This window comes from Prinia subflava, chromosome 32 (genome assembly GCF_021018805.1).
Source record: "Prinia subflava isolate CZ2003 ecotype Zambia chromosome 32, Cam_Psub_1.2, whole genome shotgun sequence".
NCBI lineage: Eukaryota > Metazoa > Chordata > Aves > Passeriformes > Cisticolidae > Prinia > Prinia subflava.
In genome coordinates, this window is record NC_086278.1 from 224,484 (window position 1) to 236,400 (window position 11,917).

General features: G+C 55.5%; 1 protein-coding gene across 1 annotated transcript; it reads right to left on the reverse strand.

Moving 5' to 3' along the window:
- Nucleotides 1-136: 136 nt before the first annotated feature.
- On the reverse strand, nucleotides 137-11,576 carry DBNL (drebrin like). The gene is made up of 14 exons (XM_063420639.1): nucleotides 11,420-11,576; nucleotides 10,854-10,909; nucleotides 8,949-9,061; nucleotides 8,623-8,697; nucleotides 8,213-8,359; nucleotides 7,535-7,612; nucleotides 6,805-6,956; nucleotides 6,066-6,120; nucleotides 5,439-5,513; nucleotides 5,241-5,343; nucleotides 3,928-4,038; nucleotides 2,615-2,718; nucleotides 1,502-1,607; nucleotides 137-1,207 (listed from the first exon to the last, which is right to left on the reverse strand). Exons 1-14 carry the CDS (start codon nucleotides 11,500-11,502, stop codon nucleotides 1,068-1,070), a joined length of 1,398 nt encoding a protein of 465 aa, XP_063276709.1. The 5' UTR covers nucleotides 11,503-11,576; the 3' UTR covers nucleotides 137-1,067.
- Between the last annotated feature and the right edge of the window lie 341 nt (nucleotides 11,577-11,917).

The following is an 11,917-nucleotide window of genomic DNA, read 5'->3' on the forward strand; positions in this document are numbered from 1 at the left end:
ACTAATTATGTCCCCAGTTACCCCCTTCCTCGGCCTCTGCTCACGACAACCTGGTGTGACAGCATGTCTGGCATGATGGACATCAAACCCCTGGCATTTCTCTCCAACTCCCACCAGGATCCTGCTACATCCATCATCAAAGAAAAGCCCTTTTATTGTAGCTGGGGAGGGCTTGGGGGGAGCAAGGAGAAGAAGGAGCTTGGGGAAGGGACTCAGAGAAGCCACCATGTCCCCCAGCACCTGCTGGAGGGGTGGGTGAGCTGGAACCCCTGACGCCTCTACCCTTTCTCTCCTTCTATTCCTAAAGTGACACCAGGGCGGGAAACTCTGTGAGGGGGAGGGGCTGGGCTGGGCTTTTCCTTGTTCACAGTGAGTTTAGGGGGGTGGGGAGGGGGGGAGGGGGGTCCCACGCGCTTGGCCAGGCTGGATCTGCACTGCAGGGGATGTTATTCACTCCCAATTCAAATCCCCAGAGCATGTTTGGGGTGAGGGAAGGGAACAGTGGGGAGAGCAGGGAGGAAAACACAGGATCACATGTGGCGAGCTCAGTGTGCGCAGGGTGGTAGGAAACTAACAGAGCCAGGATTCACCTCTCCTGGTCATGTCAGACCCTGTACTATTCCAAAATTATTCTGATAAACTTTTCCAGTGAAATAAAAATGGGAAAGTGACTTCTCCAGTGTGGTTGCGGCAGGTCCAAGGTCATGGGTGGGAGGGAGGACAGAGGGGAGGTAATCTGTTCCCTGAAAATTCCTGTGAGGGATTTGTCACGCCCTCCTTCCCACTCCAAAGCCAAGGGAGGAGGGGGAGACCAGCACTGAGGGCTCAGGGTGGGATGGGACCCTTCCTTCGCCCACCCAAGCGCATCTATGGGGGACAGGGGGGCAGCACCTGGGGGGGCCCCACTGCCAAGGGACTGGGGAATGGCACTTCACTGAGAGAGAGAAAGAAACCAAGAAGAAAAAGCCACGTGTCATTTGGAAGAATCAGGCAGGAGCTGAGTGGTCTTGGGGGTTTGGAGCAGTCCCAGGGGTCTGGAGCCCCCCATCAGCCTCCCGCCAGTTCCCCTATTCTATCAGTTCCACGTAGTTGGCGGGGAACATCCCGAAGTGGCCGTCGGGGCCGTAGCCGCGCCACCAGCCCTCATCGATCATCTCGATGTTGGTGATGATGTTCTCAGGATCAAAGGAGATCTCGGTGTCATCAGCTGCAGTGGGACAAAGAGAAGGGAGGGGGGCTCAGACCACCTGAACTACCCCAGCTCTGGGCTTCCCAAGATAAGAGGGATGTGGAGCTGCTGGAATGAGTCCAGAGAAGGTCATGGAGGTGCTCCAAGAGCTGGAGCCCCTCTGCTCTGGATTCATGCTGGGAGAACTGGGAATATCCAACCTGGAGCAGAGAAAGTTCCAGGGAGACCTTAGAGCCCCTTCCAGTGCCTAAAGGGGCTCCAAGAAAGCTGGAGAGGGACTTAGGACAAGGGCAATGGCTCTGTGGGTCTCACCAGCCTGGTAGTCATACAGTGCCCGGGCACAGAGCCCCTTCCCCGCCAGGTCCAGTGGCTCCTGGTACTCCACCCTGTAGTCATACTTGGCATTGTCAGCTTGTTCCTTCAGGAAGGAGAGGAGAGCAGGAATTAGCAGAACAGTGGCAAGGAAGAGAACAACAATGTCCAATGCCCAGAAGAGTCCATCAGCCCCCTGAGGCTTGGAGACCTGTGTGCTGGAAATTCTGGGTCCCATCTGGAATAGAATGTGGGCTCCAGGGAAGTTATGCCACGTGCCTGCCACAGCAGTAAACCAGCTCTTAGCCAAAGAGCCAAGGTGGCCACATCTCCACATAGCTCAACACCAATCCCTGTCCCTTGGAATCTCATCCCAATGGAAACACCGGAGCCCAGTGGCAGACAACCCCTCTGATCCCTTGGGATCCCTGCTGCAGACAGAGGCTCATCCCCCAACAGATAAACTCCAGCTTCTGAAACATTTCCGCCAGAGCCTGAGCTGGCTGTGGTTTCCTTTCCTCAAGAAAGGCTGAGGGGATCATTGAGCCCATCTCCTCTAGAATCTTTTGGAACCTGATGGACACTTCAAGACAAATTCCAGAATGAGAAAATGTTTGGAATGCTGATGGTTTGGTGAGCAGGGAAGAAACCAGAGGGGCCCCATATCTCTGAGGGCAACACAGCAGCACAGCACAACCCTGCGATGAGCACTGGAGAATCTTGGAGGGCACCAGGAATAGCTGGGATTGCAAACTCTACTGGGTCCAGATGTGCAGAGAAGAAGGAGGAGAAAGGGCTTTGGAAGAGGCTGATAGATCTTCTCCTCTCACTGGTTCTGGGATGTGGCACTGACAACAGCTGGGGTAGCCCTGGGGTGCAGGATGGGTGCCAGGGACTCAGTACCAGTGTCTCCCACTGGGAGCACTGAGAAGGGGCACAGCAGCACCCCTTTGGCACATGGGTGCAACCTGAGTGCATCTGAGCTCTGGGGTTTTTTGCTGTTTCCTACGATTTTAGCTCAGAAAAATGTTCCAGCTTATCCTAGGGATGGGACAAGCCATGCTCTCCCATGCAGATCTAGCCCTGACAGGGTCCTCTGCCCCCCAAACTCACCTGGGGAGGTTCCTCATAGATGGCTGAGGCCTCCGGAGGCTCCTCATACAGATTCTCTTCCATGTGGGACCCTGGGACACCAGAATTGTATCCAGAGTCTCGTCCTGAGGAGAAACAAGGGATCTGTCACCAAAACCATGCCGTCCCCTCATCTGGCTCCTGCCCCAGACTGGAGAGACACCACATTCCTGCTTATGAGCTGGGTGTCCCCTGGGTCTCGTGTCCAGCTGGGGGATGGAGCACACACAGACCATGGGATGGAGCTGGCAGCAAGCACAGGATGGAGTGAGCAGGGGTTTAGGGAGCAATGGAAAGGACAAAGGAGAGATCTATCTCTGATAGGGAAGGGATAAAGACAAAGAAGGGATAAACTTGCTCAAGATGAAAAAATTCCCATGGAGTGGAAGGGCTGGAGCAGAGGTCATGGCCAAGAGCAGCATCTAGTGGTGACAGTGGCCTGAGGACATCAGAGCTGGATCCTGGCCCCAGCACATCCCTGGTTCCCTGCCCATGGCAGGGGAAGTAGAACTAGATGGTCTCTGAGATGCCATCCAAACCAAACCAAACCAATCTGTGATTCCAGGATTCAGGGACAAGGCCAGCCCTCGGTGCCACCTACAGCACATAGGGAGAACTCTGAGCACAGCCAGCCCACCTCTGGAATCTCTTCCTGCCCCAGACCACTGGGAAGTTGGTTGGACAGGGACACCTTCCCCTGTCCCAGGCTGCTCCAAGCCCAGCCCAGCCTGGCCTTCCAGGGATCCAGGGGCAGACACAGCTTCTCTGGGCAACCTGCACCAGGGCCTCCCCACCCTCACAGGGAAGGATTCCTTCCCAATATCTCATCCAACTCTGCCCTCTGGCAGAGAAAAGCCAGGCCCTGTTACCATGTCACTCTGTGCCTCTGTACTTTCCTGCGACAAGGAAATGAACATGTCTAGCTCTGGAGCAGGGAAACCCCTGCACAGGGATGGAGCCAGCTCGGCTGGGCCTTGGGCCATGTTGGAAAAGTCCAAGCCTGACTGTCAAAGCCCCTGTGGCAGGTCTGGAGGAAGGCTGGGGGTACGCAGAACCAAATTCCAGCCTGAATTCCAGCAGGAGATACCCTCATGCCCCAGGCACTGAGCCTTTGGCTGAAGACAAGCAGGAACCATCCTCATCCTCAGCATCACATTCAGTCCTGGCTGGAGACAAAGCCCAGAGGAAAACCAAATGGAATCTCCAAGCCCAGCCTCAAAATGCCCAATTTTGTGAGATCTAGTTGGAAATACAAGAAGAAAAGCTTTGGGGAGTGGAGGGAGCCAAGCACATACCTGCTGCAGGTACTGGGGAGGCCGGCGGGGACCCCCAAACATCCTGGCTGGAGGAGGCAGGACTGGGCACGGAGTTCATCTCCTTCTGCAGGAATGGGCTGCGGAGCTTCCCTGCAAAAGGAATTGAAGGAGTTGCAGGAGCTGGTCAGGCAGGGGGGCTCCCAGCCTGGTACTGCTGGGCCACCCTCCCAAGCAGGATTTTCCAGCTCTAATCCTGGTTGTGGAAAACAAGTTTAGCAACTGGTTACAGCAGCAGCCAAGGAAAAATTAAACAAAAAAAAAAGGGATTTTTGTGGAGGAGGAAGAGCTGGACGGCCCTGCCTCTGACTCTCTATGGTGACTTTTGGAGCACCCTGAACTCCACAGGCATCAAATTGGGAGGGGATGATGCAAACTGGTTTCTGCTGGTGCATTTCCTGCTGTGGCAGGAGGTCACTGTGCTGGTATCTCCTAATCTCCACCTCCAAACCAAACAAAAGCTGAGGAGAATTCCCAGACAAGCCCTACCAGCACCAAAACTCCTGCCTACCCTTATTCCTGGGTCTGATCAATTCCAGGGCATTTATTCCCCTTTCCTCCATGAAAACCATCAAATCCTAATAAAATACCTCTAAGTCAGTCTCTCCCCATGATGTCTAACCACCAAAAAAGGCATTTTCCCAATGTGACATTCCCTCCTCTACCACCCATGGCTTGCCTGCCCAAGGAAGTAGGGATTCATGCTCCTATCACCAAGTAAAAGTGATTATTCTGAATCAATTTAAGGTGCTTTGGAGAGGGTTGGGCTGGGAGGATGAGGAGGAGGAGGTGGCAGAGGCAGTCACCCGAGGGTGTCACATGTTCGTCACAGCTACTTCCTCAGCTACTCTCAGCTCTGGTTTGCAAACTTCCTGATTTCTATCTGAGAGATCAGATCAGGCTCTTCTAACAGCACAAGATTCTGCTTGGCTGGGGCAGTGCAAAAATTTGGATGAAACTTCATTCGGTCAGGATAGACTGCGATAGTGGTGTTTTCCAGGTGTTAATATACTGAACTCTAATTTAATAAATAAATAAATAAATAAAATAACTTTAAGGCTCAGAAGGGGAATCAGAGTATGGAAATATTCTGTCTTTGTGATTAAAACTTGGCTAGAGTCACACCCTGGAAAATGGCCAGGTGTGGGACACAGCAGAGAACATCAGTTGCCCGTTGTCAGCTCCAACTGTGGCCTCACAATATCACTGCCCCACTGGGACCCCTCCACATGCAGAGAGACCCAGTGGGGACTGGGACCTGCCCCCAGCATCCTCCCCGTGTCCCTGTACCGTACCTGGCTGTGCTGGCATCCCCACATCCCCTGGCCCAGCTTTCTCCCTTTGCTTGAAGATGTCACGGGGGTTCACGGCTCTCTGCGCAATCAGCGTGGCGGCCTCCTGCCCGGGGAGGGCACACAGCCCAGTCAAGGCCCCGAGCAGCACAGAGCCAAGGCAGCTCCCCTTTACTGGAGTTCAGGGTCCCAGTTCCTTACCTGGGCTTTCTCCACTGACTCGCTTCTCTTGACACCCCTCTGCTGCTGCGCCTCATACTCCTCAGCCTGCTCCTTCTGTGGCACAAGAAAGGTCTGGGCAACCAGCCACCCCCCAGAGCTGGCCAGCCCTCCTGCACCCTCCAGCCCCCTCCTGCCCCACCCAATTCCTTCCTGAACCACCTGCCCCCTTCAGTCCCCTCCAGACTCAAGGAACTGATGAGGCAAGGGAGGGTGGAGGAGGAGGAAACCCTGGATCTGGGAGGGAGACGCAGGAGTTCTGGGCTGAAAACAGGGACTTGGTGTCACAGAATCGTGGAATGATTTAGGTTGGAAAAACCCTCTGAGAGCATCAAGTCCAACCATTCCCCAGCACAGCCAAGGCCACCACTAACCCACGTCCCCAAGTACCACATCTACACAACTGTTAAATCTCTGCAGGAATGGGGATGCCAGCACTGCCCTGGGGAGCTGTGCCAGAGCTGGACAACCCTTTCCATGAAGGAATTTTCCCAGTATCCAACTTAAACCTCCCCTGTGCAACTTGAGTCCATTTCCACTTGCCCTGTCCCAGGTCCCTGTCCCCTCCACCATGGATAAACCTCGCCGGGGGCCAACACCAGACCTCACCCATTGGTGCTGCTCCCTGTCCCTGTTCTCAGCCTCTGGTTGCTGCTGGAGTCTCCTGCAGGGAAAAAATCGTTAAAACTGAGGATTTGAGACTTCACCCCACTATTTCAGGTCCCTGGGAATATCATATGAAGGCCATCCCTCACTTTGGTAATGCCTCCCCTCACTTCAGGGCTGACAAGGTGCTACAGGTCACCCTTGAAGAGAGGAGCACTTGAGGGGCAGGAGCTGCTCCAAACAGTGAGATCATTCCAGGGAAATCTCTTCCTTGGGGATATGGACATGAGCATCTTGATATGGGAGCTGGGCAGATTTCCCTGAAGTGGTCCCTGTGGGGCTTAGAGCTCCCTGGACCTCTGACACCCCGAAAACAGGGGCCATGGATGCCAGGCAAGAGTTTGGGAAGCAAAAGGGGGAGTAGTCCTGGAGCAGGATCTATGGGCAGGGAGACTCAGGGATGATGCTGGACAAGCAGCCAAGCTCCTTGGGGGTTAGCCAGGGAGATGTGCCCTCCACAGCTGGAGCAGGATCCCCTCATAGCTCTTCTCTTAAAGAAGATTTCCTGAGACTGCAGGAATTCCAGCAGTGGGAAATGCATGAACGTGATCCACCACTTCCTAAGGAATAAACTCTGCTGAAGTGGGGGCAGCTCAGAGAGGTAGTGACAGGGACAGGCAGCATCACAGGAATCCCAGAGAGCAGGATGGGCTCTAGGAATCATTTGCAAAACCCCACTCACTTCTGGGCTTCGATTTCACAGGATCTGGCTTTAAACATCTGCTCCCGCCCTGCCGCCTCCTGCAGCTCCCGCTCCCGCCACTCCCGCTCCAGCCGCTGCCGCTCCTCCTCTGCCCTCCTCTTCTCCTCCAGCCGACGGTTCTCCTCATCCTTCTGAGGGCAGATGGGCACAGAGCTTGGGCTTCCTGGTCTCAGAGGGGTGGGGGTCAGACTACCAGCGCTCAGAACCCCCTGGCCCTCTGCATCCTGGGGCACACAGCAGGTCCCAGGGGACATGGCATATCCCAGGGCACACAGTGGATCCTGGGGCTTGTGATGGATTCCAGGGCATTTAGCCAGTCAGAAGGTTCACATGTTATTGCTTAACCCCATAAAACACAACGTGAAAGGGAAGGAAACAAGGAGCAGCCCTCAGAGAGGTCAAAAACCAGTTTCCTCACGCAACTGGGATTTGCTGAGAGCTGGGATGCAGCCCAGCTGTCTGCCAGAAGAGCCAAGGTGCATCCCAGCCCTCTCTCCCTGAGCCCACCCAAGCAGCCCTGAGCACCTTCCCCTTCAATACTCAGACCCTCCTCTCTGAGCACCCCGAGGCAGTAGCTCTGCACTTCCCTGAGCTTTTGATCCCTGATTCCAGGTAGGACTCCCCAGTTCCCAGACAGGGAATAAGCATATGGAGAATAATCTCCAGCTAAATCGAAATACTTTGTGCTCCGAGGCACGCGTTCACTCACCTCTGCTTTGGCCCAGAAATTATCCTTATTTACCCGCTTGATTTCAGACATTGCATTCGTCTTCTGGTACACAGAGCCCTGAGGAAGCCACAGAAAAATCATCTTTCTTGTACTTTTGTCAAAAATCAGCCCAAGTCAGCACAGTCTGGGACTTCTTTTAGAAGTTGCTATAACCTGATGCTTTGCCTTACAAATTAAAGGAGGGCTGGGTGAGGCCAGCGATGTGCACGTTGCCAAAAATAGGGAATTGCTGGCCCTGGCACAGGTTACTGCCCCTGGATCCCTGGAAGTGTCCAAAGCCAGGTTGGACAAGCTTGGGACACCCTGAGACAGAGGGAGGTGTCCCTGCCCATGGCAGGGGGTGGGACTGGATGGGCTTTAAGGTCCCTCCAACTCAAGCCGTGATTCCATGCTTCAAACCTGCCCTCTGGCAGTGGGATGCCATTCCCCCTTGTCCTGTTACTCTGTGCCCTGGTGCAAAGTCTTTCTCTAGCTCACTTGGAGCCCCTTTGGGTACTGGAAGGGGACCTAAGTTCTCTCTGGACCATTCCCTTCTCCAGCCTGAACATTCCACAGACATGTAAATGGCCAGGGTGCCCCTTACATCATGGGATGATAGTGGTCCCAGACCTTCCCCCCACCCAGAGGCACCCAAAAGCCCTCACTGATTTAGCTCACCACGGGAGCCTGGGGTCCGGAGTCCTGGAACTTGATGCTCTCCTTGTGGAAGCTGTAGTTGGCCCCGGAGGCCTTGGCCACCTTCTCCATGATGAGTTCAGGCTCCACATCTTCCTCTGCCCGGGCATTGATGGTGACATGAGCCCCCTGAGAAGGAGGAACCAGGACAGGGGTGAGGGGGTTATTCTGGGACCCCTCCACCATCCTGCTCTGGCAGGTCCTGTCTGTGCTCCCAGAGCTCCCAAGGGGAAGGAAAAGGATTCGGGTGAGAAGGAGAAAATATCCAGGGCAAGCTGGTCTACTGGAAGACGTCCCTGACCACGGCACGGGGGTAGAACTGGATAGTCTAAGGTCCCTCCAACCCAAACCATTCAATGACTTCCTGAGGGAGGATATGAGGGAGATCAGACCTTTAAGAAGTTGGCCACAGTGCTGACGTGGTTGGCGCAGGCTCCTTTCCGCATGTCATTGACACCTTCACCCGTCTGCAACGAGACACCACCAGCACTGGCTCACCCAAGCCCCTCCAGGGTGGATTCATTGCAGCCGCACCTGGATCTGAGCCTGAGTCTCTCTCCAGCTCTCCTGGAGCCCCTCAAGGCACTGCAAGGGGCTCTGAGGTCTCCCTGGAGCCCTCTCTTCTCCCAGCTGGACACTCCCTGCCCTCCATGGCAGAGCCTGGCTCCATGGCAGAGGGGCCCCAGCTCCCACCCAGTTAAGGTCTGTCCCCACTCACCCAGTTGACGAGGACATACTTGGGCAGCCCAGAGTTGGGATCCTTCACACGGCAGAAGCCGTACATCACCTTCCCACTGTTGAGCTCCTCCACCATCTCCTCCAGGCCCCCATCTGTCCCAGGAGGAAGGAGAGGGGGTGAGTCCAGCTCATGGACATGTGGTGGGAACAGCCAAACTCATCCCAGCTCTGTATTCCCTGGAGATTTTCCCCATTAGATGTGGAGTTGTTGTATCTCATGAATGTCTCAGATCCCTGTGTTTACTCTGTAAACACATAACCTGATCATTTATCATCCACATGACTATTTGGGAGCCAAGCCCCAGCCTTTTCTCACCCACCCCCATGCCCAGCAGCCCTCATCACTCAGTTCCTCTTCCTCAGGCCTTCACAAACCCCATATGGAAAGATCCTAGATCTGCAACCAAGCGCAGGCATGACAGAGAAGGGAAAAGAGTTGCTCGCACTCCCTAATCACTTAGAAGCTTTAATGAGAGCAGGCAGCTGTCAGTTTTCCCATAGGTTCCTGCACAAAACCATGCTCAGAAACACCTCAGTGAGGGTGGGAATGGTGCTGAGAAATGGCAGAGGAACTGGCTGAGCCTTGTTCCTGCTTTGCAAGATAGGAAGTAGAGAAGGAACCAAAAGGGTCACATGGGGAAAAGTCCTGCTAGTCCACCATGGGAAAACTCCTGCCTCAATGCCTCCCTTCCTGTTACACCCACCTAGAATGGTCTCAGTGCTGGTTTGAGGACTTGGGAGTGAATCCCAGAGGGAAAATCCCATACAGGGCTCAGGCAGGGGCAATGGAAAGGGAACAGCATTGCTCTCGCTACACCAATAACTACCAGGAAAGGAGGAAAACCACCAAAAATGCATGCTCTCATCACAAAAATATTCCCCCAGACCACAGTTCCTCCTGTGCTGGGTTATCTGAGCCCTGAAAAGTGGGAAAAGAGCCAATGGTCCTTATCATCCCTGGCAGGAGTAACAAAGACCAACACAGCTTGCTCTGCTCTGCAGCATCACCTGGATCATTTCCTTCTCCCTATTAAATATTTATGATTTGGCTCTAAATTTGGCTCCAAACCCAGCAAGGAAATTGAAGGTTGGAAGCCTGAAGTTGGTTGTGAGGGCTGGAACATGATAGCAATGCTGGGGGAAGCAGGGATCTGCAGGGAGCTCAGGGCACACCCTCTGCAGCTCCCCAAAACTCTTGTTTGTGACTCAACAAGAGCTTTCTTTAACAAAATTCCTCAGCACCAAAGCCCTGGCTCCAAGGGCTCCACCAGATCCTGTGAAGCATCACAGAAAATTACACAGAGCTCCACAGGCTGGGAAAAACACTTGGAAATTAAGGAAGAAGCTGAGGAGGGATGAGAGGATGCAAATTCCGAGGGTAGGGAAACCCGCCTGGATGCACTGCTTCCTGAAGGCTTCAGCTTCCCAGCCAGAAGTGTTTGGATAAGAATCACCAGTCAGGCAGAAAATAAATTAAAAAATTGTGGGAAGAAGGGAATTGGTCGTGAAGGACTTTAAGAGCATTGAGTAGGAAGCCGTGGCTGCGTGACTGGCTTTGGAGTACCACATGGTCCTGCCTAAATCCGGGATCTAAAATACTTCAGAGATGCAAAGAGTTGCCAGGAACCAAACTTGGGATCCTTTGGAAAGGAAAGGAGAAGCAGAGCTGCCAGTGAGACTCTGCTCCAGATTCCTCACTCCAAAATCACACTGGACACCCTGACAACAGCTCCCACCCTTGTCCCATCACCCAAGGCACCCCCAAAACACTCTCAGGGATTAAAACCCCCCTGACATCCCAGGAAGGTACAGTGAGATGAGCCCTGGAAGCCCCCCAGAGCCATGGACGCCATGGAAACAGGGGGATGGTCCCCAAAATCCTCACCTCCGGAGCCAGCCACTCGCAGGTCATTGCTGTTGCCTTCATAGGTGAACAGAGCCCTATAATTCAGGCAGAAATGGGATTTTTAGCACAGTGCTCATCTGGGGCATTCACACATCCCTGACACCTTCTGAGGTGCAGGGGGACCTGCCACCCCACAGCCCAGGGACTTACTGATCTCCCATGACATCCCCTGATCCTCTCAAACAGCCCACCGCCGATCGCCCCTCACCCCTCATCCACCCCACACCCCTGATTCCCTCTATACACCCCACATCCCCCCAAACACCCCCACACTCTGACCCCTGCCACCCCATATCCCCCCCAGTCACTGGCTCAGCCCAGGCCCTCCACCCGCCCCTATCCCCATTCCACTCCCACCCCTCCATCGCCCCCCCATCTCCTTGGATTCCCCCCACACCCCATCCCCCACCCCAAACACCCACATTCCTCCGAACACTCCACGGCCCCCCCTCCCCCAGCTCCCCATCCTCCCCCATCCCCATCCCCCTCCTGCCCCGCCCGCATCCCCAATCACCGACCCCCGGCCCCCGCCGACCCTCCCTCACCAGTCCGTGGCGCTCCCCGCGGCAACCACGCTCCCGTAGGCCTCCTGCAGCGCCCGCCCGTTCTTGGCCAGGTTCAGCGCCATGACCGCGCCCGCTCCGCCCGCCGGCACCGCCGGCACCGCCCCGCCGGTGCTACCGGCCTCACCCCCGGGCCCGCCCCCGCCCGGCCCCGCCTCGGGCCCGCCCCGGGCCCGCCCGCGGCACCGGCACCGCCGCCCCGCCCCGGAAGCGCCCGCCCCGCCCCGCAGGGCCCCGCCCGCGGGATGCTGGACCACGCCCCCGACAGGGAGCCCGCCCGCCACAGAGAGACCACCCACCCGAATATGGGACCCCTCCCATCAATAACAGACCCCGATAGGGACAGAGATCACCCCCAGCAGCGAGACCGCTCCCCCGATAACAGACCCCGACAGGGACAGAGATCCCCCCCCCGGCAGCGAAATCGCTCCCCCGATAACAGACCCTAGCAGGGAGAGAGATCAGCCCCGGCAGCGAGAC